Below are 26,097 nucleotides of genomic sequence, written 5' to 3' on the forward strand. Positions count from 1 at the left end.
TCCCATATTCCTCCTGCTCACATCCAACAATCCTTAAGGTTCACTCCCAGACCCCTTCCCTCTTCCTCAGCTCCTCTGTTTCCCACTCAGTCTCTAAAGCCTCTGCACAGTTTCTGAGTGCAATAAATATGTCTGTATTCTATTTCAAATGAATTTTTACTCAAAGTTCTGTATTAATATGCCCAGTAAGAAATCTATTTGTCAACAAATTTCCTCAATTTTTTTATACTCTGTATTGGTACAAACATACTTGCAGACAGGTATTTTCAATTCAATTACCATAATAATTGTAACAACTATGCTCATATTGTGCTATTTGACAAAGAACAAAGCCATTCTGCTGAATTTTAAAATGTGCAGAATTTTTAATTTTTTGGCACACAATTCCCTCAGGAATTATTTTAACAAGGACAGAAGCAATCCTCTCTACTAAACAAACCTTTTAATCTAGCTCTAGACTCAAAAGACTAATACGTTGTGAACGGAACACAAAGGAGATTTTTTTTTTCCAATGGAAAGTGGAGGCACTCAAGAACTTAAACTCAGGTCACTTCTATATAAATACCTAGAAGAATTTAGGAGCTTAACTTTAGCTTAAGTATCAACATTTTGACCTCTACTGAGTTCAAAACTGAATAATGGAGCATCATTAAATTGATGAAAAACTCTTTTTGAACTTCTAGGCAAAAGCTGAACATTTTTCTGATAGACACAACATCAGAAACTGATGTTAGGATGGAGGTGGTGTTTATGGCTAATCCCCCTTACGCTGTACTTTTGCCTGAAGTAATATTTTTTCCTGGCTCATAACTTGCTAGGAGATGGAAGAATTTCTTATTAGATCAAATTAACAGGCAATCTGTTAACTAAACATTTTTATATGTAATAACTTAGATGTCCAGTCTTATCTTTACTAGGATGTTCGGAAACTAAATGAAATCGGGAGAAAGCATGTGAGTCCTTTCACCCACAATACATCAATGCAAACCTCAATGATGGTCCTTAGCTGCCCTTGAACAAGATAAGATCAATAAATATAAATTTTTGCCAGGTTAAAACACAAACAACTTAATATAATCAATGTTTGCTCTGGTGAAGGAAAGCAGACCCAAGCCATGGAAAGCTTCACAGATGCCAAAGCCAGAAGGGACATTTGTGATGACCTATTCTGAAATCTTGCATAACACAGCTCCACAGGACTTCACTATATTAATTCTTATTTCAACTAAACCACATTTTAAATCAAGACTGTAACTCTTCCTAAAACATTTCCATGATAAAACTGATCACAACCCTTAGCAAACTGTTTCGACAGTTAATTATCATCGCAGTTAAAAGGTCAACTATATTTTGAGACAATTTATTTCGCTTCAACTTCCAGCCACTGGATATTGATATATCTTTGTCTGCTAGAAGCAAGATCACTCTAGTATTAAAAGTCTCTTCCATACATAAGTACTTACAGATTGCGATCTAGTCCCAGTTCACCACTGAAAGCACAGTTCCTTTAGTCATTCTTCATGACTCTCCTCTGAAAAACTGAAGATGGTTCAACATCTTTCTTGAATTGTGGAGACCAAAAATAGACACAGTATTTCAAGAACTATTTCACCAAATCTAGACATACATGTAAAGTAACCTTTTTACTCCTGGATATTCCTTTTAATATGCATCCAAGGAGCACATTAGCCTTTTTGGTTACAGTGTTACACTGGGAGCATACATTTAGTTGATTATCCACCACGACTCTCAAATCTTTTCACAATCACGGTTTCCTAGGTTAGAGTCCCTTAATCTATAAGTATGATCTACATTCTTTGTTCCTAGATGTGTGACTTTATATAGGCCTGAACTGAAAAAACATATTTACCTAAGACCATTTTAGGAAGCAATCCAGATAAAGATGACACTGACAAGGAGTTATTATTGTACTACCCAAATCTTTGTGTAATTTGCAAACATTCTCAGAAATTCTGTTTTCTTTCAGGTTACTGATAAATGTTAAATAGAACCAATCCCCTGCCTGTTGATGATTCTTCATGTACTATTACATTTTTTGACCTATTAGATATTAAATGGATTAAAACTGTGTGCCGTTAATTTAATATCATTTTAGGTTTGTTTGTTTGTTTTTTAAGACACTGTATGATGTGGGCTCCCTTCTGCAACCTAAAAGGATGCTTTGTACTGCTGATGAATATTCCCATACTAGAAAAGATGCCCATCCAAAAACCAAGCTCCGAGGTAAAGAGTCTCTAGATCAGGAGGCTGTAGCCTTGTGCAGTGTTGAATAAGAACTTTCAGGAAAGATGACAGAAGAAGCAGGGAACACGATGTGGAGAAGGGGAAACCGCATTAGGGGGGCCATAATGGGGACAATCAGAATAACTGTCACTCTCTCCCATATGATTTTGTGAAGGACACATGGCAGGACCAGCAAGGGAAGAAAAGGCCTATTTTATTTGGTCCAACCAGCAGCAGGCTAGGGCACTGCTTTGGGAAAGGGTGCAGAGTCTGCTACAGAGGAAGGCGAGAGGCCCTGGAGGTTTTTTGCCTTCCTCTGTAGCATGGGGTACAGATCACAGCTGGAGGATTCTCTGCATCTTGGGGTCTTCAAAGTATTTGAAGGCTTCAATATCTGAGATATAGGTAAGAGGATTATTCTAGGAGGAGTTGGTGAGATTCTGTGGCCTGCACTGTGCAGGGGGTCAGATTAGATGATCATAATGGTCCCTTCTGACCTTAAAGTCTATGAGTCTCCCCGCAGAGCAGTACTGGATGCATTTGTGTTGGCTTGAGAGGCAGAGTTGTCCTAGGCCAGTAACCCCCAGAAGTCAAAAGTGTAGGCAAATAAGGAGTCATGGAACTCCCATTCGTGTTCAATCATGAATTCCCTGATGCAAAGGTCCACAATTACAGTCTGAGTTCTGGGAAAATACGTTATGAACAACAGGATCTTATTAGCAATGTTTCAATCTGAAAACGAACCATTTCAACACAAACCACAGGTGACCTTGTAACCCCCTTGTTTGTAGATGTAGCAGACGCTGGTGGTGGTTGACATAATGAGAACTGGACGGAAACAAACAGATGGGTAAAATGCACAACATGATCTCTGTACTGTCCGAAGTTCCAGGAAGTTGATATACAGGCAGTCCCCGGGTTACGTACAAGATAGGGACTGTAGGTTTGTTCTTAAGTTGAATCTGTATGTAAGTCGGAACTGGCATCCAGATTCAGCCGCTGCTGAAACTGATCAGCAGCCGATTCCAGGAAGCCCGGGGCAGAGCAACTCTGCCCCGGGCTTCCTGTAGTCAGCCGCTGGTCAGTTTCAGCAGCGGCTAACTTGGGGACGCCTGGGGCAGAGCAGCTGCCAGGTTGGTCCAGTAGCGCCAAGGAGTGGTGCTGCGGGACCAACCGGCAGCGCCCCACCTGCTCTACCACAGGCCCCGGGCTTTGCTCCACGTCTCCCTGGTCTGCTGGGGGGGGGGGGGGCACTAGCTGCGTGTCCCCCCCCCGCCCCCAGCAGACCAGGGAGACGCGGAGCAAAGCGGCGGAGGACCCAGGCCAGACCGCGGCGCTTCCAGATTAGGGAGACGCCGAGCAAAGCCGCGGAGGACCCGGCCGGACCCGCGGCGCTTCCAGCTGATCTGGAAGCGGCCGCGGGTCCAGCCCCGGGTCCTCTGCCGCTTTGCTCCCCATCTCCCTGGTCTGCTAGCTTCCCCAGCAGACCAGGGAGACGGGGAGCAGCTTTTCTCGCCCCGGAGGAGGCGGGCGGCGGGACCAGGCGTCCCGCCGCTCCAGTCCTCCGGGGCAAGAAAATCCCCGTTCGTAACTGCGTCGGATCCGCGTAACTCGGGGACTGCCTGTATATGCAGGAGACCAAATCCCTTAAATCATGTGCTTACCCATGTGGGTGCCCTATCTGACAAGTGACACATCTGTGATGATCATCATGCATGGAGAGGATGGAAAGAATGGTATCATGGTATAGAACTGACCTGGATCTATTCATCACTTCAAGGAAGAGAAAACCTCATGGGAAACAGTTAACAGGAAGTCCTTAATGTGACATGTGAGAGAACAGGTCTTCTGAAGCCACAAAAGTAGGCAACAAAAAGCAAAGACAAGTGAAGGTGGTAACATATATGCAAGCCACCACATGGCCAAGAAAAGAAAGGAAAATCCTGGACTGAACAGACGGACTGGAAATCAGCTCTTAGAGGGTCTAGAATCTGTCCTCCGGTAAGTAAATGTATGCCAAAATTGTATGGACATGGGCCCCAATGAATTCTGGAGACCATATAAGATCCAAAGTTGGTTTTCAACATTTGCACTCATTTCCTATGGAGAAGTGGAGTGGGAACAGCATGGAAGTCAAGGAGCAACCCTCCCCTTTTCATTGTGTTGACAGCAGCCACTCAACAAGATAAGGGAATATAAGAACCCCATGGTGCTGGAGTGGGCTGCCACTAGCAAGAGAAGTTGATGATCCATGGAGCAGTGGTGAGTCCGAAGAGTAGAATCATACATTGGAAGTGACAAAGGCCTGCAGTGAATCACCTGTGGGCAGGATGGATATCCACGTAGAAGTAAGCATACTGCATATCAAGGCCCATAAACCACATGCCTCTTTCTGATGAAGTAATCGTAGCTGCTGGAATGACTATATGAAACTCTGGCTTGCATATAAAAAGGTTGAAAAGAGAACTGTAAGATCAGTCTCCATCTGCCCTGCTTCGGGACTAGGAAGTAAGTGAAATAGAACCTTGCATCTACACTGGTCATAGGAACAGGTTTTATTGCTCTCCTTTCCAGTAGTGAGTCCATTTCTATAGCAAGTGTCAGAGGGGTAGCCGTGTTAGTCTGAATCTGCAAAAGCGACGAGGAGTCCTGTGGCACCTTATAGACTAACTGAAGTGTAGGAGCATAAGCTTTCGTGGGCAAAGACCCACATGCATCTGACGAAGTGGGTCTTTGCCCACGAAAGCTTATGCTCCTACACTTCAGTTAGTCTATAAGGTGCCACAGGACTCCTCGTCGCTTTTTCTATAGCAAGGATACTGTAACGACACTGGACCCTGAGGCCAAAGGATGTAGAAGAGGTAGCACCATGAACTCAATCATATTGCTATGCCATTTATCTATTGTTACTGCATTTCAAATCAGAGTGAAAAAAATGATTATTTTTTAAAAGTAAGTTCTTTATATAAAAATCAAATTTGATGTGAAAAAAAATCAATGCAATAAATTTCTCTCTCATTAAAAAAGTAAGTTACAGTTAAATCTCAAAAATGCTAAACCTACACCTATAGCCTCATAAAAATGAATAGCCTTTCCAGTCTAACTACAAGCTCTTGTTTCTTGAAAATTCTGGGCTTTCACTTTCTGTTTCTCAGCAGATGAAACCATATGTGCAAAGAAAGATACATGCTGGATAGGATTGTTGCTTTGTGCTTATGTGGTGGAAGGTGGGCCAAGTGAGGCAGAAGAGTTAAGACAGTCTTAAGACTGATCTTGGGGTCTGTGCAGCACTGCCCCTTTGAAACACTGCCACAACATTTCAAAGGGTAGTGCCGCCCGGAACCAGGGCAAGTGCTGCACAGCTGATCCCGAGGACGGTCGGGCCCAGTCGGGCGCTGGGGGAAGCCTGGTGGCCTGTGTCGAGACCGGCACTGATGAGGCAAGCGGTACTGGTCCCACAGGCGAAAGTCCCGCTGCATAAGTGGCTGGAGCCGTCCGGTCATGCCCATGCGGCGGAGAAGCCAGAGCCAGCACGGCCTCCAACGTAGGCGACCTCAACCCTTCCGCCTCCACTGACGACAGAGGGGAGGTAGTAAGACTAATGAGGTCTTGTGTCGCCTCAAAGGTGTCCGGCGTGGAAGAGCGGTGCGAGGGTAACTGCCCTGGACTGGACGGACGTCCCGCTCGCTTACGCCACACCGTGGAGGATGTGGACTTGTGAACCGGTGACTTGGCACCGTGATGTAGGCCCGACTTGGACACTCAGCTCGGAGACCTACCATGAGATGTTCTTGACCTCTTCGGTGCTGGAGAATGAGACCGGTGCCGGGCCCTTGACGCCGAGGCCCAGCTTCAGGATAGGGCATCCTGCATGGACGCTAGTGCACTGCACACCGCAGAGTGCCCAGCCGGTGCCGGCTGTAAAGCCGCCTCCATGAGGAGAAGTTTTAGGCAAGAGAGTCTCTCTCCCTCTTACTGTGCAGCTTAAAAGACTTGCAGACTTTACAAGCGTCCGTAAGATGGTCCTCACCCAGACACTTCAGACAACTGTCATGAGGGTCTCCTTTGGGCATGAACTTTGTGCAGACAGCACACGCCTTAAAGCCTTGCGGCCCTGGCATTCCTCACCCCCGAAGGGGGAGAAGGAAAACAAAGAGACACTAACTATCTAACTAAGTGAACTATTCAGAACTATCTACAATGCTAAGAGAAAACGGGAACCATTAACTGATCTAAGAGAGAGACACGCTCCAACGACCGTCACGGACGGTAAGAAGGAACTGAGATGGAGCAGTGCCAGCAGGGGTACTTATGCCCCGCCATGGCAGCGCCATTCCAGGGGGCACCCTGCCAGCACTATGGGTACCGCAAGGGAAAACGCTCCAGAAGACACAGTGCGCACACTTAATTCGAATGGACATGAGCAACCACTCGAAGAAGAACAAGAGGATCCAAACTAATTCTTCCCTCAAGATGTTCAATGGAATTTGGTGATTGATTGTTGTAACAATTTATTAAGCTGGCCTATTCTTATAAAACGTTGTGAAGAAAACCATGATAAAAATAGGTGGAAACTCATCCAAAGTACCTAACACTGGATTAAAGAGGAATGTAGAGGATATGCTCAACATACTGAAGCCTATATCCATAGCCTTACACTCACTTCAGAGAGATTTCTGTTGCATTGCTGATATTGTCAAAATTAGAAAGGCACTTCCAGAGACATTGGATGAAAGAAGAACCTCACCAGAAAGTTAAACTGAAGAGAATAAAGAAGTTAATGAGTCCAGCACTAACACCACTTCATTTTCTTGCAAACATTCTTGACCTTGGATATAAAGGTAAGTGTCTAACTTCTATAGAAGATACTGCTGCCGTGGAATGGACATCTTTTAAAAAAAAAAAAATCAATCGCTCCTCGGTTATGCCAGTCATAATAAATTGCAGGGCTGGAACAAGACCATTTAATCAGTACATTTATTAATAATGCTATGAACCAAAAGTCACTCCACTGAACTGGAGGAAATCATTAGCCAGGCACCTTGGTAACCCAACTTCCCACAGCAGTTGTTTCTTCTGCAGGCACAGAGAGAATATTTTCATCATTTGGTATTATTCATTCAAAGCTAAAAAAACTAATTTGAAATTTAAAAAAGCTGAAACTCATTCTTCTGTTTCAGTCAATGAACCAAAGTGACAGAGGGAGTGGAGAAGGTAAGAGCTGGTTATAGAAGTTTTAGGACACCACCATACATTTAGTGTTGTGATGACTTGTCTGTTAGAGATAATATCATTTGAAAGTTTAAAAAAAAGTTCAAGGACATCTGTCAGCCAGCAACACAAGAGAGTGCTGCGCAATTGCAAATGTGACACATTTATGCAACATTTAAGATTTAGCTTAATAAAATGTAAGTGCTATTGTGTGTGATTTCCTAATGTACTGCTGCCATATGTATTATTTCCTATTTAATCAAAATCTAGTTATTTAAAACATTACACAAAGTATATCCTCCCAAATGTTGAAAAATGCAGAACTGAATTATAAATTAACATGTTTAAATGATCAGATTTGTACCATTGTTTAAGAAATATAAGAAGTAGTATCAGTGAGAAACTTGATCTAAATCATTGATTTTTCTCTTGGTGATTTAAATTGTAATTTAAAAAAAAGTGATTTAATAATCTTAATTTACATCAATCTATCCATCTCCAAACGCGGCAAAAAAGAGAGCTAGATGTCCCCTGAATGGGGTCATTTAGACATATGGCATGAAGTAGGGTGGTTGACCGCTCTTTATGTGCCCTGAGAATTATCGTTCTACAAGGACTGAGTATGAGATGCTGTAGGCTATGATGAAGAACCTGGATGGCAGGCCGGTTGGGTCTTTTTCCATTTGTGAGGATGCTCATTGGAACACAGGAGGAGGAAGTGGCACGCTCTAGAATGTTGTACTTGTTGAAGGAGGTAAAACTTGCATTTGGGTGTTGGTATGTAGATATCCTAAAATTGCAGAGTGGCCCTGAAGTCTTTAAGGGAATGGAGGAACTCTCTCCTCTGACTGAAGAAATAAGATTAATCGAAAAGGGGGTCCTGTAAGGCAGTGGTGCCCAAACTTTTCCCATTATGACCTCCTTACCAGTAATGGAACATGTCTGTACCCTCCCCACCCCCCATTACTGCACAGTTGGACTTAGCAGAGGACATTGAGAAAGAACTGGGGATGGGGAAGGAGTTAGGGCTAGAGGCAGAGCTGGCCTCAAGTCAGAGTTGCAACTAGAGCCACAGCTGTGATTGAGTGGTGCTCCCTTCCTGCCCCCCTCACCAGAGCTAACCTGGGCCCCACCATGCATCTTCCTAAATGTTCCTCCATGTCCCGCGGAAAGGGCATGCCCTACAGTTTGTGTACCATTGCTCTGCCATTCTGGACTTCCCTTGAGAAACCTGATCAAAGCAGCTATGACTCCCTCCAGATGGCAAACCTACAGCAATCATCTACAAAGAAGCACATGCCACATCGTAAAATCATGTTCTTGCAACTAGTTTCCCACCTCATAGGATAGCCTGAACTTCCTGTTGGAGAAGTTTGTCTTTAAAGTCTGCCAATTTTCTATATGAAATGAAGCTGTATTGTACATAAGGAAGTTGTATTTAGCTAACAAAGGCAAGTAACTAGAGATACAAAACTGAATGCGGACAAGAGAGTACCTTGTGACCCAGAACCAGTCACTTGCCTTCTTTCTTTGTCTGCCAGGGTGAAGCACACATGTTGTTGCTGGCCCCACTGATTCACTGTATGATGAAGTAATTGGGTGGAAGATGAGAGAACAGAAGCTCAGACCTTTTTTCAGGTATCCGTACTTAGGGGTAGGTGTACAAGTGTCTGCAGGATGCCAGGCAGTCTGGGCAGCTACAAGAATGGCATTTTTGATCACCAGAGCCACTGAATGGTAGCAAGATGTACAAAATGTCAAGAAGCTGGGGCTGTTTGTCCTGTACCTCCTCCAGTGGAATGTAGAGGGCATCTGCTACCATACATAGAATCACAGAATACTAGAACTGGAAGGGACCTTGAGAGATCAAGTCCAGTCCCCTGCCCTTGTGGCAGGACCAAGCATGGTCCATATCATCCCTGATAGTCTGCCTAACCTGCTCCTGAATATCTCCAGTGACGGAAATTCTACTACCTCCCTAGGCTATTTATTCCAGTGTTTAACCACCCTAACAGTTAGGGGCTGTGTCTACACTGGGCCACTTATTCCGGAAAGTCAGCCGCTTTTCCGGAATAAGCTGCGAGTTGTCTACACTGGCCCTTTGAATTTCCGGAAAAGCAACGATGCTCTACTATACAAAATCAGCCGCTATTCCGGAAAAACTATTCTGCTCCTGCTCGGGCATAAGTCCTTATTCCGGAACACTGTTCCGGAAAAGCGTCTGTGGCCAATGTAGACAGCCCAGTAGTCTTTTCCGGAAAAAAGCCCCGATCGCGAAAAAGGCGATCGGGGCTCTTTTCCGGAAAAGCGCGTCTACATTGGCCACAGGCGCTTTTCCGGAAAAAGGGCTTTTCTGGAAAAGCAGCCTGCCAATGTAGACGCTCCTTTTCCGGAAAAACTAAAAACGGAATAGTATTCCGTTTTAAGCAGTTCCGGAAATTCATGCCAGTGTAGACACAGCCAGGAAGTAATTCCTACTGTCCAACCTAAACCTGCCTTGCTACAGTTTAAGCCCATTGCTTCTTGTCCTATCCTCAGAGGCCAAGGAGAACAATTTTTCCTCCCTCCTCCATGTGACACCCTTTTAGATACCTGAAAACTGCTATCATGTCCCCTTCTCAGTCTTCTCCTTTCCAAACTAAACAAGCCCAATTCCTGCAGCCTTCCTTCATAGGTGTTCTCTAGACCTTTAATCATTCTTGTTGCTCTTCTCTGGACCTTCTCCAATATCTCCACATCTATCTTGTAATGTGGTGCCCAGAACTGGACACAATTCTCTGAGGCCTAATCAGTGCAGAGTAGAGCTGAAGAATTACTTCTCATGTCTTGCTCATAACACTCCTGTTAACGCATCCCAGAATCATGTTTGCTTTTTTTGCAACAATGTCACATTGTTGACTCATAGTTCGCTTGTGGTCCACTATGACCCCTAGATCCCTTCCTGCAGTACGTCTTCCTAGACAGTCACTTCCCACTCATTGTTCCTTCCTAAATGGAGTACTTGGTATTTGTCCTTAATAAACTTCATCCTATTTACCTCAGACCATTTCTCCAGATCATTCTGAATTATGACACTATCCTCCAAAGTACTTGCAACCTCTCCCTGACTGGTATCATCTGCAAACTTAAGAAGTGTTCTCTCTATGCCTATATCTAAATTGTTGAAGATATTAAACAGAACCAGTCCCAACACAGGCCCCTGTGGAACCCCACTTGTTATGCCCTTTCAGCATGACTGTTAACATTAATAATGATTCTTTGAGAATGGTTATGTAGCCAGTTATCTACCCTCCTTATAGTAGACCACATCTAAGTTGTATTTCTCTAAAGTAAGACCATATCAAATGCTCTACTAAAGTATAGGTATACCATGTCCACTACTTCTCCTTTATTAACAACATTTGTTATCCTAGGAGGATGAAGTCAAAGGATGAGCAAGAATGCAGAATCTGAAGTTCTGGCAGTACCTCTGGAATCAGACTAATCAGAGGATGCTCGAACATTGGTTTGGAATGCCTACTCGATGATAGTCAAACAGGTGAGATAATAAGGCTTCTTTTCTTTCAAGTGAAGCAGAAGCTTCTGAAGGTGGATACTGCAGCCATGACCCACAGTAGAACCAGCTGGGTAGACTGAGCAGGGAAGTTTCTCCATTGGCTGAACTCATGAACATAGAAGTACCATTCTTGGGCCCAGAGGAAAACATACTGCCACAGTTATATGCATGCTTCCTTTACTCACAACTAGGCCCCAGCATAGGCTCCATGGCACTCCAACAGAACCAGACTGAAGCTCTGTGGTAGAAGGCAGGCTCCTCGATTGCTCAGACCAATCTAGAAGGGGAGATCCCTGGTCTGGATTTGACTGCAGCTTCATGGCAACCTCCATAAGGTGTTTGTTGAGGTAAAGCATGCAGCCTTTCACAGGTATGGCTTGGGATACAGAGGCAGCTATTGCACCTGGATGCAGCCTAAAGGTAGCATTGGTGCTCACCACTGACTGAGAAGGAGCGAGAGCAAAAAGCACAGATCTTGAACCCCAGTGGCAGTGGGGGGAGGAGGGAGGGAGAGGAAGGAGAGGTTACTCACCTTCCGTGCAGTAACGATAGTTCTTCGAGGTGTGTCCCCGTGGGTGTGCCACGTCTGGCGTCGGGCTGGTCCCGGCGCCGCGAATCAGAGCTTGCCAGAGCTGTCATCGACCGGGTCGCGCATGCGCGAGCAGCGTTCGCGCCTTTGAACAGCCACGTGCGACCCGGTCCCCGCCAGTTCCTCTCACCGCCATCTGAAAGAGATAATACAAGAAGATTCCGTAGCGGGAAGGAGGGCGGGTCGTGGAGCACCCAGGGGGACACACCTCGAAGAACTATCGTTACTGCACCGAAGGTGAGTAACCTCTCCTTCTTCTTCGGGTAGTCCCCGTGGGTGCTCCACGTCTGGTGACTCCGGAGCAGTAATCCACTAGACGTGGGCTACGGAATCACTAATGCAATGGTTTGACAGCACTGCTGAGGCCAGGGCTGAGTCGGAAGCCAAGCGCTGCACAATCGCGTAATGTCTTGAGAATGTCGTGTTGGAAGACCATGTAGCCGCATGACATATGTCACGTAATGGAACTCCTCTGACAAAGGCCGTTGACGTAGCCATTGCTCGCGTAGAGTGGGCTCTAGGCTGTGATAGAAGCGGCCTCTTAGAAATGTTGTAGCAGGTAGTAATACAAGAGACGACGATCTTTGAGATGCGTTGGGCAGATAAAGCTTGACCTTTAGAGTGCCCCGAGGTGGAAACAATAAGACGATCCGTTTTCCTAAAATCACGGGTTCTATCTATATAGAAAGCTAGCGCCCGACGGACGTCCAGAGTGTGCAGGAGAGCGTCCTGCCTCGACGCGTGAGGTTTTGGGTAAAAGCATGGCAGAACGATCGGTTCATTGATGTGAAACTCAGTACAGACCTTCGGTAGAAAGGCTGGGTGAGATCTCAATGTTACAGCGTCCTTAGTAAAAACTGTGTAAGGGGGTGATTACATCAGTGCTGCGAGCTCACTCACCCTGCGTGCCGACGTTATAGCAAGGAGAGAAAGTACTTTCATTGTAAGGATTGGCAACGGTACGGTTGCTAGGGGTTCGAACGGAGGTCCTGTTAGAACGTCTAAGACCAAGTCAAGACTCCATGCAGGTGGCGGGGGCCTGACTGGTGGATTGAGGTTAACGAGACCTTTAAAAAATCTTGTCACTATGGGATGGGAAAACACTGACTTCCCTTCGATGGGAAGGTGGAAGGCCGCAATTGCTGCTGCATGGACTCTAAGCGATGATATGGAGAGACCAGAAGACTGCAGCTGGAGAATATAATCCAGTATGACATTCAGTGGTGAGATAAGAGGATCGAGGTCCCTAGGAGCGCACCAGCGAGCGAATCTCGACCATTTTGATAGATAGGTCTTTCTGATAGATTCTTTCCTGCTATAGAGCAAGATGCGCTTTACCTGGTCTGAGCAAAGCATCTCGGACGTGCTGAACCATCTACCATCCAGGCTGTTAGGTGTAGGGTGTCCAGCTTCGGATGAAGAAGGGAGCCGTTCTGTTGCGACAGCAGGTCCAGTAGGTGAGGAAATTGGTGCGGTGTATGTGTCGAGAGCTGCAGGAGGGTCGAATACCACGGTTGCCTGGGCCAAGCAGGGGCTATGAGCAGTACTCGCGCCCTGTCCATGACAATCTTCTCTAGGACCCTGGGAATGAGCACAACAGGAGGGAATGCATATAACAGTGATGTTCCCCAGTGAAGAAGAAACGCATCTACCAGGGAATGAGTGCCCGCTCCCGCTCTGGAGCAGTAAGTTCTGCATTTCACATTGGACCTTGTGGCAAAGAGATCTATTTCCGGGTGACCCCAGTGGTGGAAAAGGGGTAGGAGGACATCCGTGCGAATTACCCACTCGTGATCCTGATAAAAATGTCTGCTCAGCGCATCCGCGATGGTGTTGTCTGCACCAGGTAAGTATGCAGCCACGAGAAAAATGTCGTTTCGAATGCACCACTTCCACAGTCGAACTGCTTCTGCACAAAAGGACCTGGAACGAGCACCGCCTTGTCTGTTCACATAGTACATCGCTACGATGTTGTCTGTGAGAATTCTTGTCGTTGTGCCTTTTATGTGCTTCTTGAACCGCCTGCATGCATGAAATACTGCCCGCAGCTCGAGGAGGTTGATGTGCAACAACATCTCTACTAGGGACCACCGGCCTTGGGCCTTTTCGGCACCCATGTGAGCACCCCAGCCCATGAGAGACGCGTCCGTGGTAAGCTCTCACTGGTTGCGGCGCGTGAAATGGAACTCCTGATAGCATGTTGCTGGGGTCGGTCCACCAGTGTAGGGACCGCTTGACTCGTACAGGGATCGTCACGGTTTTGCGAATACTGTTTCTGACGGGATTGTACACGGTGGTTAGCCAGTGTTGCAGGCACCGCAGATGTAGTCCTGCGTGCCGCACGATGATCGTAGTAGCCGCCATATGACCCAGGAGCTGCAGGTATACGCGGACTGGCAGTATAGGGGACTGCAAGATTGTCGTCACCAAGTCTTTTACGGCTTGGAAACGCTCGACCGGCAGATGTACTCGCTCTTCAAAGGAGTTCAGCCGAGCTCCTATGAAGGTAAGGATTTGTGTCAGTTGTAGTCGGGATTTTACTGTGTTTACGACAAGGCCGAGGGATTTGAATAGAGCCAGCGTGGCCGTCACCATGTGGGAGGTCTCTGCGTAAGTGCGACCCTTGATCAGGCAGTCATCTAGGTAGGGAAAAATTGTGACTCCTGTTCTGCGTAAGTGGGCCGCTACCACCGCTAGCGTTTTGGAGAACACCCTTGGTGCTGACACGAGGCCGAACAGAAGTACTTTGAATTGGAAGTGATCGTCCCCTACCACAAAGCGTAGAAATCTTCTGTGTGCTACATGGATTGAGATGTGGAAATATGCGTCCTGTAAGTCTAGGACTGCGAACCAGTCCCCTTTGTTTAGTGCTGGTATGATGTTGGCCAGCGTGGTCATTTTGAAGCGCTGCTTGCGGATGAAACGATTTAGACCTCCTAGGTCGAGGATTGGCCTCCAGCCCCCTGACTTTTTGGGAACCAGGAAGTACCGGGAGTAAAACCCTTTTCCCCGAAACTCCCTTGGAACTCGTTCTATGGCACCTACACTTAGAAGGTGGAGGATTTCTTCCTGAAGAACGGTCTCGTGAGATGGGTTCATGATAAGTGCCGAGGTGGGAGGGGTAGTGGGGGGAACTGAGATGAACGGAATCGAGAGGCCTGATGTTATCAGCTCTAATACCCATCGGTCCGACGTGATGCTGGCCCATTGATGGAGATAGGGTTTCAGCCGATGATTGAATACGCTGGAAACAGGCTTTAGTGTGATGACCACTGGGGACATGTTCGAGTCCTTGGCGCAGGAGTCAAACCTGCTGCCTAGAAGCTGGTCGGGTTGTGTGGGCAATTCTGCTGTTGGCGCTTGCGTTGCGGACGCTGTCGGAATTTTGGCTGCTCAGGTCCACGTTGCTGTTGCTTATACGACGAATAATCGTACCTCCTTTGGAAAGGGTAGTATCTCCTTTGCCTGAAGGGCGGCGTGTACATACCCAAAGTTCTGAGGGTAGTGCGCGAGTCCTTCCCCGAGTGTAGAATTTCATCGGTTGTGGAGACGAACAGCTTTTGTCTATCGAAGGGCAAGTTCTCCACTTTGGTTTGTAGCTCTTTGGAGCTCCTGCCGACAATAGCCATGAGGCTCTGCACATGGCGATACCTGATGCCATGACTCGAGCCGCGGTGTCCGCTATGTCAGCGGCGATTTGAAGGGATGTTCTGCATGCCGCGAATCCTTCTTGAACTACCGCTTTCAAAAGGGGTCTCTTGCTGTCCGGAAGGTGTTGCATGAGTTCGGGGAGCTTGGAATAGTTATCAAAATTATGGTTTGATAAGAGTGCAGCATAGTTAGCAATTCGGAGGAGGAGGGTTGAGGAAGAGTAGACCTTGCGTCCGAATGAATCTAGTTTCTTAGAGTCCTTGTCCGAAAGGGAGTTCTTGAAGTAAGGAGTCTTTGCCTTATGGCGGACTGCATCGACGATCAGTGAATTAGGCTGGGGGGGATTAAAAAGAAAGTCCAGCCCTTTGGATGGTACGAAGTACTTCTTATCCACTCTTTTATTAGTAGGTGGTACTGATGTTGGCGTTTGCCAAATCTCCTCGGCCACCTCCATAATGGCTTCATCTATCGGTAGGGCAATCTTCCGCTGCTGTTTCGGGTGTAAATTTTTGAACAGTTTATGTTGCTTGCCCTGGGTATCGGTAAATTGCACCTCTTGGGATTGTGCTACACATCTAAAAAGATCTTGGAACTCCTTGAGATCATCAGGGGGTGACGTTTCAGCCGGAGTTACAGCTTCAAGTGGCGAAGGTACGGAGGAGTTAGCATTAGGTGACCTGTCTGGTTCTGACTCAAAGTTGTCCCTCCTCCGGGTCAGATTGCCTTATCGAGGGGTGGGGGATCGTGAAGGTAATGCCGGCCTGAGCAAGGACTGCTCTTACGGTCTGGAGTGTGTAGAATACGGACTGATTGACCGACAGGAGCATGGCAACCTACGGCGAGATCGCGACCGGCTATATCGAGAGAATTCGCCATAGTAGCGACTATGATAGTGCGAGTCGTGTCGGGCCGAGTCTGCAGGCGACGAGTGTCTAGAAGATCTAGCGCTGCTGCGTCTGCCATAGTACCATGGTGAGTGTGTTAGGGAATGTCTGGGAGGAGATCGAGATATGGAACACCTGTGATGAAAACAGCTACGCTCCCTATGGTAATGATGATGCGATGACGCACTGCGATTGTAATGTTTCCTGTGTGCCGCTGTGCGGTCAGCATGAGTAGATATATGAGGTGATGCCTCCGGAGAGGGTGAAAAAGAAATCGCCTGCGCATCCGGTCTGCACGCTGCCTTAGAAGGCTGTGGTGGTAGCTGTTCCTGACCTGAAAGCTGCAGAGCTGCAGGTTCAGTGGAATGTGCTGAGGCAGGTATTTGCTCAGTAGTATGCACCCCCGGTGCGGGCGGTGCTGAGGACAGCTCCCTGTGAGGAAAATTAACTGAGGGGGCTGGTGGGGTCGGCACCGGGAGCGTAGGTGCCGATGGAAATGGCCCTTTAAGAGGCTCCTGCGGTGCCGGCGGCGGCCGAGGCTTGGACATGCCGGGCGGCTTTTTTGCTGCCGGTGCGCAGGCTGCCCTGGAACCAGAGGCACCCGGCTTCTCTTCTGCGCTGCCCCGCGACTGTGGGGCTATTGGCAGGGACCTAGCAGGAGAGGCTCTCTTCCTCTTTGGTGAAGGCACATTCGGGGAAGGAGCCCTCCGCTTTTCCAAAGTGGGGTCTGAGGCAGAGGAGCCTGATGAAGCCGAAGGCATCAGTGCCTTATCAAACAAAATTTCTTTAAGTCGCCGTTCTCGCTCCTTGCGAGCTCTAGTCGTGAGTTTAGCGCAGTGGACACATTTTTGGGGAATATGTGCCTCCCCAAGGCAACGAACGCAGGCAGAGTGACCGTCTGACAGCGGCATAGACTCTCTACACATGCCGCATTTTTTGAAACCGGGGGAACCCGGCATTTTGACCGGTGGAGATGGGTTTGTCTCGCACCTCTCTATATTAACTAGCTCTCTTTTTCCCGTTTCTTTTATTCTTTCCTTTTCTTTTCTCTCTCTCTTTTTTTTTTTTTTTTTTTTTGAATGAGCCGGCGAGGCTAAAAGCTGCCGCGGCCACAGTATTGGGAACCGCGGTCTAAACTGACAAACTTAGAAATTAAATATATCAGAGTGTTTTGTTGGGTTTTTTTTGTTTGTTTTTTTGTTTTTTTGTTTGTTTTTTTGAGGTAAATGAGGAGATGAGGAGAGCTCCGTCCGTGACCAGGGGCGGATGAGAGGAACTGGCGGGGACTGGGTCGCGCGCGGCTGTTCAAAGGCGCGAACGCTGCTCGCGCATGCGCGACCTGGTCGATGATAGCTCTGGTAAGCTACGATTCGCGGCGCCGGGACCAGCCCGACACCAGACGTGGAGCACCCACGGGGACTACCCGAAGAAGAAAGGGAAGATAGACAAAAATGGAGTCCCAAAGTCCTTAAAATCCTAAAAACTACACTAATACTAGGGATGTTAAAATGCATTTAATTTTGTAAATTTGTAACTCCAGTAAATTTTAGTTATACATTTACACACAGGGGGAGCAGGCGGAGCCAGTGATCATGGGGAGCCAGCTATATAAGAGGCAACAGTGCAGGCAAGGGGTGGGAGGGAGGAGAGAGGCATAAGCCAGTTCCTTGCTAGCAACAGTTTCCACCTGCCCCCACTTACACTGCTGCCTCTGTGGTAGGCAGCAGCATGGAAAGGGGAGAGGGAGAGGCAAGTCTGTGGGAGCTGGCACATGCAGGGAAGGTGGCTTTAAGTCAGCTCCCCATGGGTGCCTGCTCCCACCTGCCCCCTCTCTCCGCTGCCTGATACAGAGGTATCAGGAGTGGGGGACTTGCATGTGACCATTAGGATTAATCAATGAGCTACACGTTCACATTCCAAACTAATACTAACAAGTATGTCACAAGAGACAGGAGAACACTAGAGGCTCTGACTTGTATCATATGGCAGTGAGAAGGAACTGAGGCATCATCTCAGACAAAACCTATGAAATTAGGTTCTGAATGCAACATCTAATTTAATTTAAAATAAATCATGCAGCCCTTCAATTAGTCTATCTAGTTAAAGGACAGATCAATGTTAAAAAAACCTCACACATGCACATACAAATGAGTAAGTCAACTTTTTCATGGTCATTATTTAGGGTTCCTGTTACATACCCAAACTACATACAAGGAAGTTATTTATATAAACTACTACAATAAAAAAGAAGGAGTAAGTAGGCCATAGTAAGTTACTGATTACTATTTTTGGTATGTGAATTATAAAACTGCCTGTACTGCAAAGGGGCGAATGGTATGTAAAGTCACTTTTTTCCCCCCCCCAGAGTAGTTTAGGCATAGTCTCTTGCTTATTCTTTTCTATTTGCCAACTTCATTAGAGATTAATTTGTATTATCCATTAGCATCAATATACTTGCATATCAATTCTAGTAGAGGTTAAGGAAATTTGGCTGGCACAGCAACTTTCCACAGATGACCTGAGGTACATAACCAATAGTCAGGGAATTGCTGAGAAATTCTATTAATCTGGGAATTCAAAACAAAAACCTCTTCCTCACCAACTGACATTCTTTCTCTACCTACATGTATATGGATTTCTTGGCGCCTCAGAAAATACATTCACTCGAGTTCCAACATCATTCCCCAAGAGTGGCATGACATTTTTAAAAGGCATGCAGTTCTATACCTGCATGCCTTAGGAGCTCCAAAATGGCATCCTCCACACACCATGACATTGGATGTACCCTATATGCAAGGTCACCTTGTGCGGAAGACACTATTTCGTTCTACAATGTGTGTTCAGGAGTCAGAAGGCACTCTCCTGCAGGTGAGATTCAGACCACGGGTTACCAGATTGACCATGAGTTTTTGGGTTTTTTTGTTTTTTATAATTCTGGGGTATGCAATGGTATACCACTGTTCGCTAAAAAAAGATACAGTAAAACAGCAGAGTGGAACCAAACTCTTGAGAATAGAGTGAGGATAATTTACACAGAATACCTAATGAAGCATGTTATGGCTACCCAAGGCAAGATGTTTTACAAAAACTAATTTTAGCTTTCATTGCTGGGCTTCAGAGACAGCAATGGAGGCTAATTTCAGCAAGCCGGAACTCTTAGTGAACTAAAAGCCAGAAGAGTGGAGGTATTTTTAGCAAATACGTACATTTTTTTGGTGTACCAAATGTGACCATAAATAGCAGATTAAACCCATTTTAAACATGTTTTAAAATGTATTTACCTCCACGCTTTTTGGGAGCTTCAGGTTTCATTTTAACGATATTTCTGCTTCTAAATTCAGGCCCTTTAAAATCATCTTTGTCTTCATTCAGCACTGGCTCTGGTTGTACAACCACTGTACCTAGAAGGATTTCATTTAAAAGTTCGAAACCATTACTCATCCAAGTGACATTCAAGTGAAGTGAAAGTCTCTTATGTAAAGTAAAGCCAACATTGCATATATTTTCTCCCCATAAACTATACTGATAAAATCAGTACATATCCTACTACATAGGTCCATATCAAATAGCAGTACCACACAGCTCAAAAAAGGCACACATATTGCAATTATGGGACACAGATTAAAGATTGCAAGGACCCTGGAAAGTCAGCTAATCTCTCTACCCCCAGATGCAGTCCATGAAGAACATAATAAAGTATTACAGTAAGACATAGTGGGGAGCTTGCAACGCAAGTGTTCTGTGGTTCTAGTTGTTTTTTTAGAACAGCTGAGCATCTCTCAGAAGCCTTAGAAGTTTCGTCCCTCCTATGTCAACAGAAAAACTCATTTTATTTTACAAAGTTCTTAAATTTACTAATGTTTAAACAAAACAGAACAATGCTTAACCAAACTGAATTTAAACAATAGTGTAATTTTAAATTTAAAAGGTTCTAGTACAAGGGGCAGTACTTGTCACTAATTAAAAATCTTACTATGGTTTATATAGCGCTAAGAAAAGCAAGTTCTTTTGTTATTGTTTTTAACCACGCTAAAACTAAGAATCTTGTGTGTGAGGAGGAAGGAGGTTGTACCTAAAATTAACCTAATGCTGACAATTTTTTTTAAATCACATTTCAAATTTAGAAAAACCTCTAATGCTTTTAAACAGGCAAAAAAAAAAATCAGTCACTTATGAAAACTAAATCCCATTCTCAAATGGGACTTAGGTACTTACGAAAATTTTACCCAGAACATTTACAACAAAACCAAATACCATTTCCTGTTTCATTTTGTCTTAATTTCTACAAAAATATATATTTCAATGCATATTTTGAAGTAATCAGTTCATCTTTGTAGATCCAGTGATTTGTGTGTGTGTGTGTAGTTAGGTGGAGTGGCCACCCACTAATCTAGAGGGGAAGGTGAAGCCCCTCCCCAAGCTCTGCCCCAACCTATCACCTGACCGGAAGTCAGGAGGTGGAACCTAGAGATATAAAAGGTTGGTACGGGAGCCCTGTCAAGCCGCAGCTGCCAGAGGATCTGGATGCCTGCCTCACACTCCCAAGCTGAGAGACTACAGAAGACCTAAAGAAGGCTGAGGACTTGCCAGGAGCTCAGACAGACTTTGACCTTGACTAACTGCCAACTCTGCCAGAGTTTCCAGCCCCCAACTCCCCAGAGGGCCTGCACTGGAGCCAGATATGGCTGATGGAGATGAGCGAAAGAGAAGGAGAGAATGGAAGTAGCCCAGGGACATCTGGCCTTAAGTGTGGCTGAACCAGAGACTGAGTTAGCATGTTGTATATAGGATCCCCGCTGAACCAGTGGCAGACGGACAGATCTGCCACCACTGTTTGGCCCCTGAGCTGGGATGCAGTGGAGCAGCTGGCCTGTCCCCCCCACCGCCATCCAATCCATGGTTGGCAGTCTCTTCCCCACCCACTATTCTAGGCCAACCACCTGCACTTGTCGGCTCTCTGCCAGAGCTAGGAGACCTGACAGTTTGTGGTCTCACCCTGAACCTGGGCCTGGGACTAATGACAGCTGCTTGGCTAAGCCTGAACTATTGAATTGGCATGGTTTGCTATGAGCTAGGGCTTGGGCCTATAGACCGCTTACTTAAAGGTCCATCCTACATACAGGTCCAAGCTTCTGAACTGTGACTGTTTGCGGTACACCCTGAGTGAGCTTGGCCCAATCATAGGTCTGAGCCCTGGACCTACTGCTGCCAACCTGGCATGAGAACCGGGGCTTGCTGACTATGGATGCAGCCGGATGACAGGCCCAAGCCCCAACCAGGAGGTGTAGCTGATTCCATGTGACACACCAAGTAGGCATGTAGTGAGGCAGTGTGTAGGGTTGCCAGGTGTCCGGTACTGACCAGGACAGTCTGGTATTTTTGCCTCCTGTCCGGTAAAAAAAATTCAGAAAATATCGGACACCTAAAATGTCCAGTATTTTCTGATTCCCTCCCCCGCCAGGAGGCGAAAATACTGGACACCTGGCAACCCTAGACACACACTCAGCAACCGGGCCCAGACCCCAGCACCCCGCCCCCCGTTACCTGGTTCCGCAAGGAAGCGGTCTTCTGGCTCGATCAGGAAAACAAGAGGCCACCAGCAAAAAGCTTCAAAGGCTTTTCCTAAAGGGGTCATGCTGTTTTATTTTTTATGCTTATCTCTTGAGGTCCTTTTTTTTTCCCCCCCCTCAACAACTTTGTTCCCCCCCTTCCCTCCAAAAACAAAAAAACAAAAAAAAAAAACCACCACTGGGGAAAAAAATTCTGGTGGGGGGGGGGGGGGAGGGAGGGGAGGATTCAGGTTCAGTATTTTTAGTTAAACCATCTGGCAACCCTAGGAGTGTGGCCACTTATTGAACCAGGAGAAGCCTGTCTGAGCCCTGGTGGGCTACAAATGGGAGTTCAAAGTAGGCATTTAAAAATAAAATATTTTACCCTTATGAATGCTATATTCACAGTAGGTCCTCAATATCCTGCTTTCTAAGGCTGGCACTTCAAAGAAAACAAAACAAAACAAACGATACAAGTATACATTTTCTTTTGTAGCAGTTAAGCATGTTCATCATAATCTTGACATTAATCTGTAGTATTCAGACCCACACAAAATGCATGAACTACCTTTAGGTAAGCTTTTCATATCAACATCATTTTCTGAGTTTTCATTTGAAACATCTTCATTTACTGTTTCAGTTAAGGTTTGCTCATCATCTGATCCAACATATTTTGTTACAATTGTAGGTTTCCTGTATGAACAGAAAAAAAAATCTAGATTTGTGATATTTTATAGTAATACAAGTGTATTTGCAATCAAACACAATGTCCTTGTGTCAGATGCCTTGTAATTTTAAGTTCTATTTTCTTTCTAATCTAACCTGCATGAAATGACAAATCAGAGAAAAATAGATTTTGGGAGAGTGACAACAGAAAAGGATTGTTCTAGAAATATAGTAGTTTTAGGACTGTTCTAGAAATATAGAGAAAAACTATTGTTCTTAGAGATATAGTGGATTTTTCAATCCACTCAAGAAAAGGATTACGTGTTTTGTTTTACGTATCTGAAAAGCACATAAGGCCAGAACCATAAAGTTTAGCAAAAGACAAGGAATATGATAAATGTAAAGTTGCTAAAATGCAGTTATTTTTGGCCATACAAAGAATTTGTTTTCTTTAGGTACTAACTGATAAGCAATGACTTCAGTGAATTACTTCTTGAAAGAGAACAAAAAACGAAACAAAAAATTAAAATGAACTGAAGTGCATCAGACTGGTAATGTTTAGCTAAAACACCCCATAGAGCTACCAGGTATTGATTCTATTGGTAATGAGTCAAGTGTGTCTCAGTGAATCACTAATACAGTAAAGCTCATAACCATTTGGATTTTTTTTTTTTAAAACATTTCCAGGGTAAAAACCTTGGGTGTGTGATGAACAATCCTGAAGGAGGAATGCCATGAGCATTTATGCCTGATAAGCCTTGCGATAGTATTTATAGTACAGTAAAACTCCATTAGTCCGGCATCCAATGCTCCCGGACTCCTGATGGTCGGGCACCATCAGGAACCCGGAAGTGCTGGGGCAGCGGGACAGGCTTCCCCCATTCAGCTGCTGCTGAAACTGACCAGCAGCTGAATCGGGGAAGCCGGGAGCAGAGCAGCTGGAGTGCTGCCGGGTTGGTCCCGCAGCGCCGAAGGACGGCGCTCCGGGACCAACCCGGCAGGACCCCAGCTGCTCTGCCCCAGGGGACCCCGATTCAGCTGCTGCTGAAACAGATCAGTGGCTGATTCCAGGAAGCCCGGAGCAGAGCAGCTCTGCCCCAGGGCTTCCTGGAATCAGCCGCTGATCTGTTTCAGCAGCGGCTGAATCGGGGACCCCTGGGGCAGAGCAGCTGGGGTCCTGCCGGGTTGGTCCCGGAGCGCCGTCCTTCGGCGCTGCGGGACCAACCCGGCAGCACTCCAGCTGCTCTGCCCCAGGCATCCCCAAGAGCAGCTGGGGTGCTGCCGGGTTGGTCCCACAGCCCCGAGGGGCAGCGCTACAGGACCAACCGGGCAGTACCCCATCTGCTCTGTCCCAGGCGTCTCCAAGAGCAGCTGGAATGCTGCTGGGTTGGTGCCGTAGCACCGCCCCTAGGCGCTGCAGGGCCAACCTGGCAGCACCCCAGCTGCTCTATTGCAGGCATCCCAGATTCAGCTGCTGCTGAAACTGACCAGCAGTGGCTGAATCAGGGACTCCTGAGGCAGAGCCTGACTATCGTAAGGGGGTGTTATGAGGGGTCTGGGGTGGCATCCCCTCCCATCCCACTCCAGACCCCTCATAGCCCCCCCTTCAGATAGTCCGGCATATCTGATAGTCCGGCACCCCCTGGGTCCTAAAGGTGCCGGATTATCGGAAGTTTACTGTATCTTGTTTTCTTTGTTAATAAACTCATACTTCAGGAAGGAGGTAAATTTAAACTTGGCACAGTAAGCCTACTCAGCTGGTGTAAATCAGCCTGAGGTAACATAATATGGCTCTATGCTAATCTACACTATATGGTAATCTGGGACCACATTGTTTGTTTCTGTAGACTAAATTAGGAAAGACACCTAGGTTACAGAAAGTATTAATTCACATTTTCCTTTTCAAACCAACCTTTTTGACCGTGATGATCCTAAAGATTTGGATCTTTCTGAAGAGCTATTTCCCTAAAAACAAGGAAAAAATTGAAGTCACAAACATCTGTTCGTATGTGACCAAAGCATACATCAATGAAAATTTAATCCAATCAGAAGTCAGTTTCAACATAAGTTTAAACCAATCATATCCCATTTCTTGTACTACATTTCATGTCAAGCAGAACAAAAAATAAGTTTTACTTGTAAATGTACAGTGTTGTAATCAGCAAAATTCAATGAGACATTTTAGTTTATAAATTACTACCTGAATTAAGATCTCTTAAATTAGTATGTATTTTGAACCCCACCAAAGATACACAACATCAGAAATTATAAAGGAATATTTTTGTGATCTGAGCAATTCACAGAATCATAGATTATATTTTTTATGCACTGAATTTGCAGGAAATTGAGCAAGTATTAAAAACAGTAGAGGATCCCTCCATAAGTTTTTATTTTCCTGCAATTCAAACAAGGTCCATTTAACAGTTACGGCTCACACGTCACAACTTTAGATTAAGAACAGTTGTGGCTCACTCAAGAGCATATCATCAATATTCCTGGGTCACATGAGGTGCTCCCAAAAAAGAATGTCTTCACTACAGAGTTAATTCAGGTGAAGGTGAGAGCACTTGGGCTGGCTTAGCTCCTGGACAAGCAGCTACAATGCAATGCCATAATTCTGTATGTCCATACAACTGCATCCACACTGGTGCTCTATAACTCATGAAACACCAGGTCAACTTCTGAGGTAGTTTCCCATGATTTTTAGTGCTACTACTGTAGCATTAAACTGATCCACTCTGATTCTTTACCAATGAATAGTAAGAGAAAATCTATGCCATTCTGGGTACGGCTTTTTTAAAAAAGCAAAAATTAGTAAAAACAACATACCAGTGAAAGTTTCTGCTAAAATCTCATTGAAAAATTTTAAACATTATTTAGGACAATTCTACTTATGCAAATACAATACCCCTGTATCTCTCTCAATCCTTTTTAAAAATAAGTATACTTTCTAAAAGACGTCAAACAATTAGGGTTGCCAGATGTCTGGTTTTCACCCGGACAGTCTGGTATTTGTGGCCCTTGTTCGGTTATATATTAAAAAAAACAGAAAATAACAGATATGTAAAATGTCCAGTATTTTCTGTTTTTTCTAGGATGGAAGGCCAACAGGGATATTCTTCCCCTGCCACATCTGGTGGGGGTGGGGAGTGTGTGTGGATTTAAAGGCATAGTGACTTTCCTCTCCCCCCCCCCCCCCCCCAAATCAATTTTTTCCCCCACCATGTTCGGGATTTTTTGTGGAAGTTTTGGCAACCTTACAAACAAATAAAAAATATTTGTGACTAATCACAGTTTTAATCACACTTAACAGATTACCAATTAAAATTACAAATATTTTTGAATGTATTTATAGTTTCAAAGATATACTGATTTCAATTACAACACAGAATACAAATTATAACAATGCTCACTTCCTTTTTTACTAATCAAGTTTGTTTACATTTATGGGAGACAATGCTGCCCACTTCTTATTTCCAGTGTCACCTAGAAATCACCTAAAAGTGAGAACAAGAATTCACAGGACACTTTTATGGACAGCACTGCAAGGTATTTATGTGCCAGGTATGCTTTGGCCACACTTCTAGAAGACAGGTTTCCATGCAGATGAGTCATCAAAAAATAATGCATTAATTACATTTGTGATTGAACTCCTTGGGGAAGAACTGTCATACCTGCATTCTTCCATGTATTTCGTGTTACAGCAGTCTCAGATGTTGACCCAACATATATTATTCCATTTAAGAA

At 45.4% G+C, this 26,097-nt stretch overlaps 1 protein-coding gene across 6 annotated transcripts in view; it reads right to left on the reverse strand.

The window, feature by feature from the left end:
• The window catches only part of ATRX (ATRX chromatin remodeler), a 200,468-nt gene that overhangs the window by 135,886 nt on the left and 38,485 nt on the right, over positions 1-26,097 (reverse strand). For all 6 annotated transcript variants that reach the window (XM_006136188.4, XM_006136189.4, XM_006136187.4 and 3 more), the window contains 3 exons: positions 24,263-24,315; positions 22,253-22,377; positions 19,417-19,536 (listed from right to left, as the gene is read on the reverse strand). In XM_006136188.4, coding sequence (XP_006136250.1) covers positions 19,417-19,536; positions 22,253-22,377; positions 24,263-24,315 — 298 coding nt within the window. The remainder of the gene's footprint in view (positions 1-19,416; positions 19,537-22,252; positions 22,378-24,262; positions 24,316-26,097) is intronic.

The sequence above is a fragment of the Pelodiscus sinensis genome, chromosome 13 (assembly GCF_049634645.1).
Source record: "Pelodiscus sinensis isolate JC-2024 chromosome 13, ASM4963464v1, whole genome shotgun sequence".
Lineage (NCBI taxonomy): Eukaryota > Metazoa > Chordata > Testudines > Trionychidae > Pelodiscus > Pelodiscus sinensis.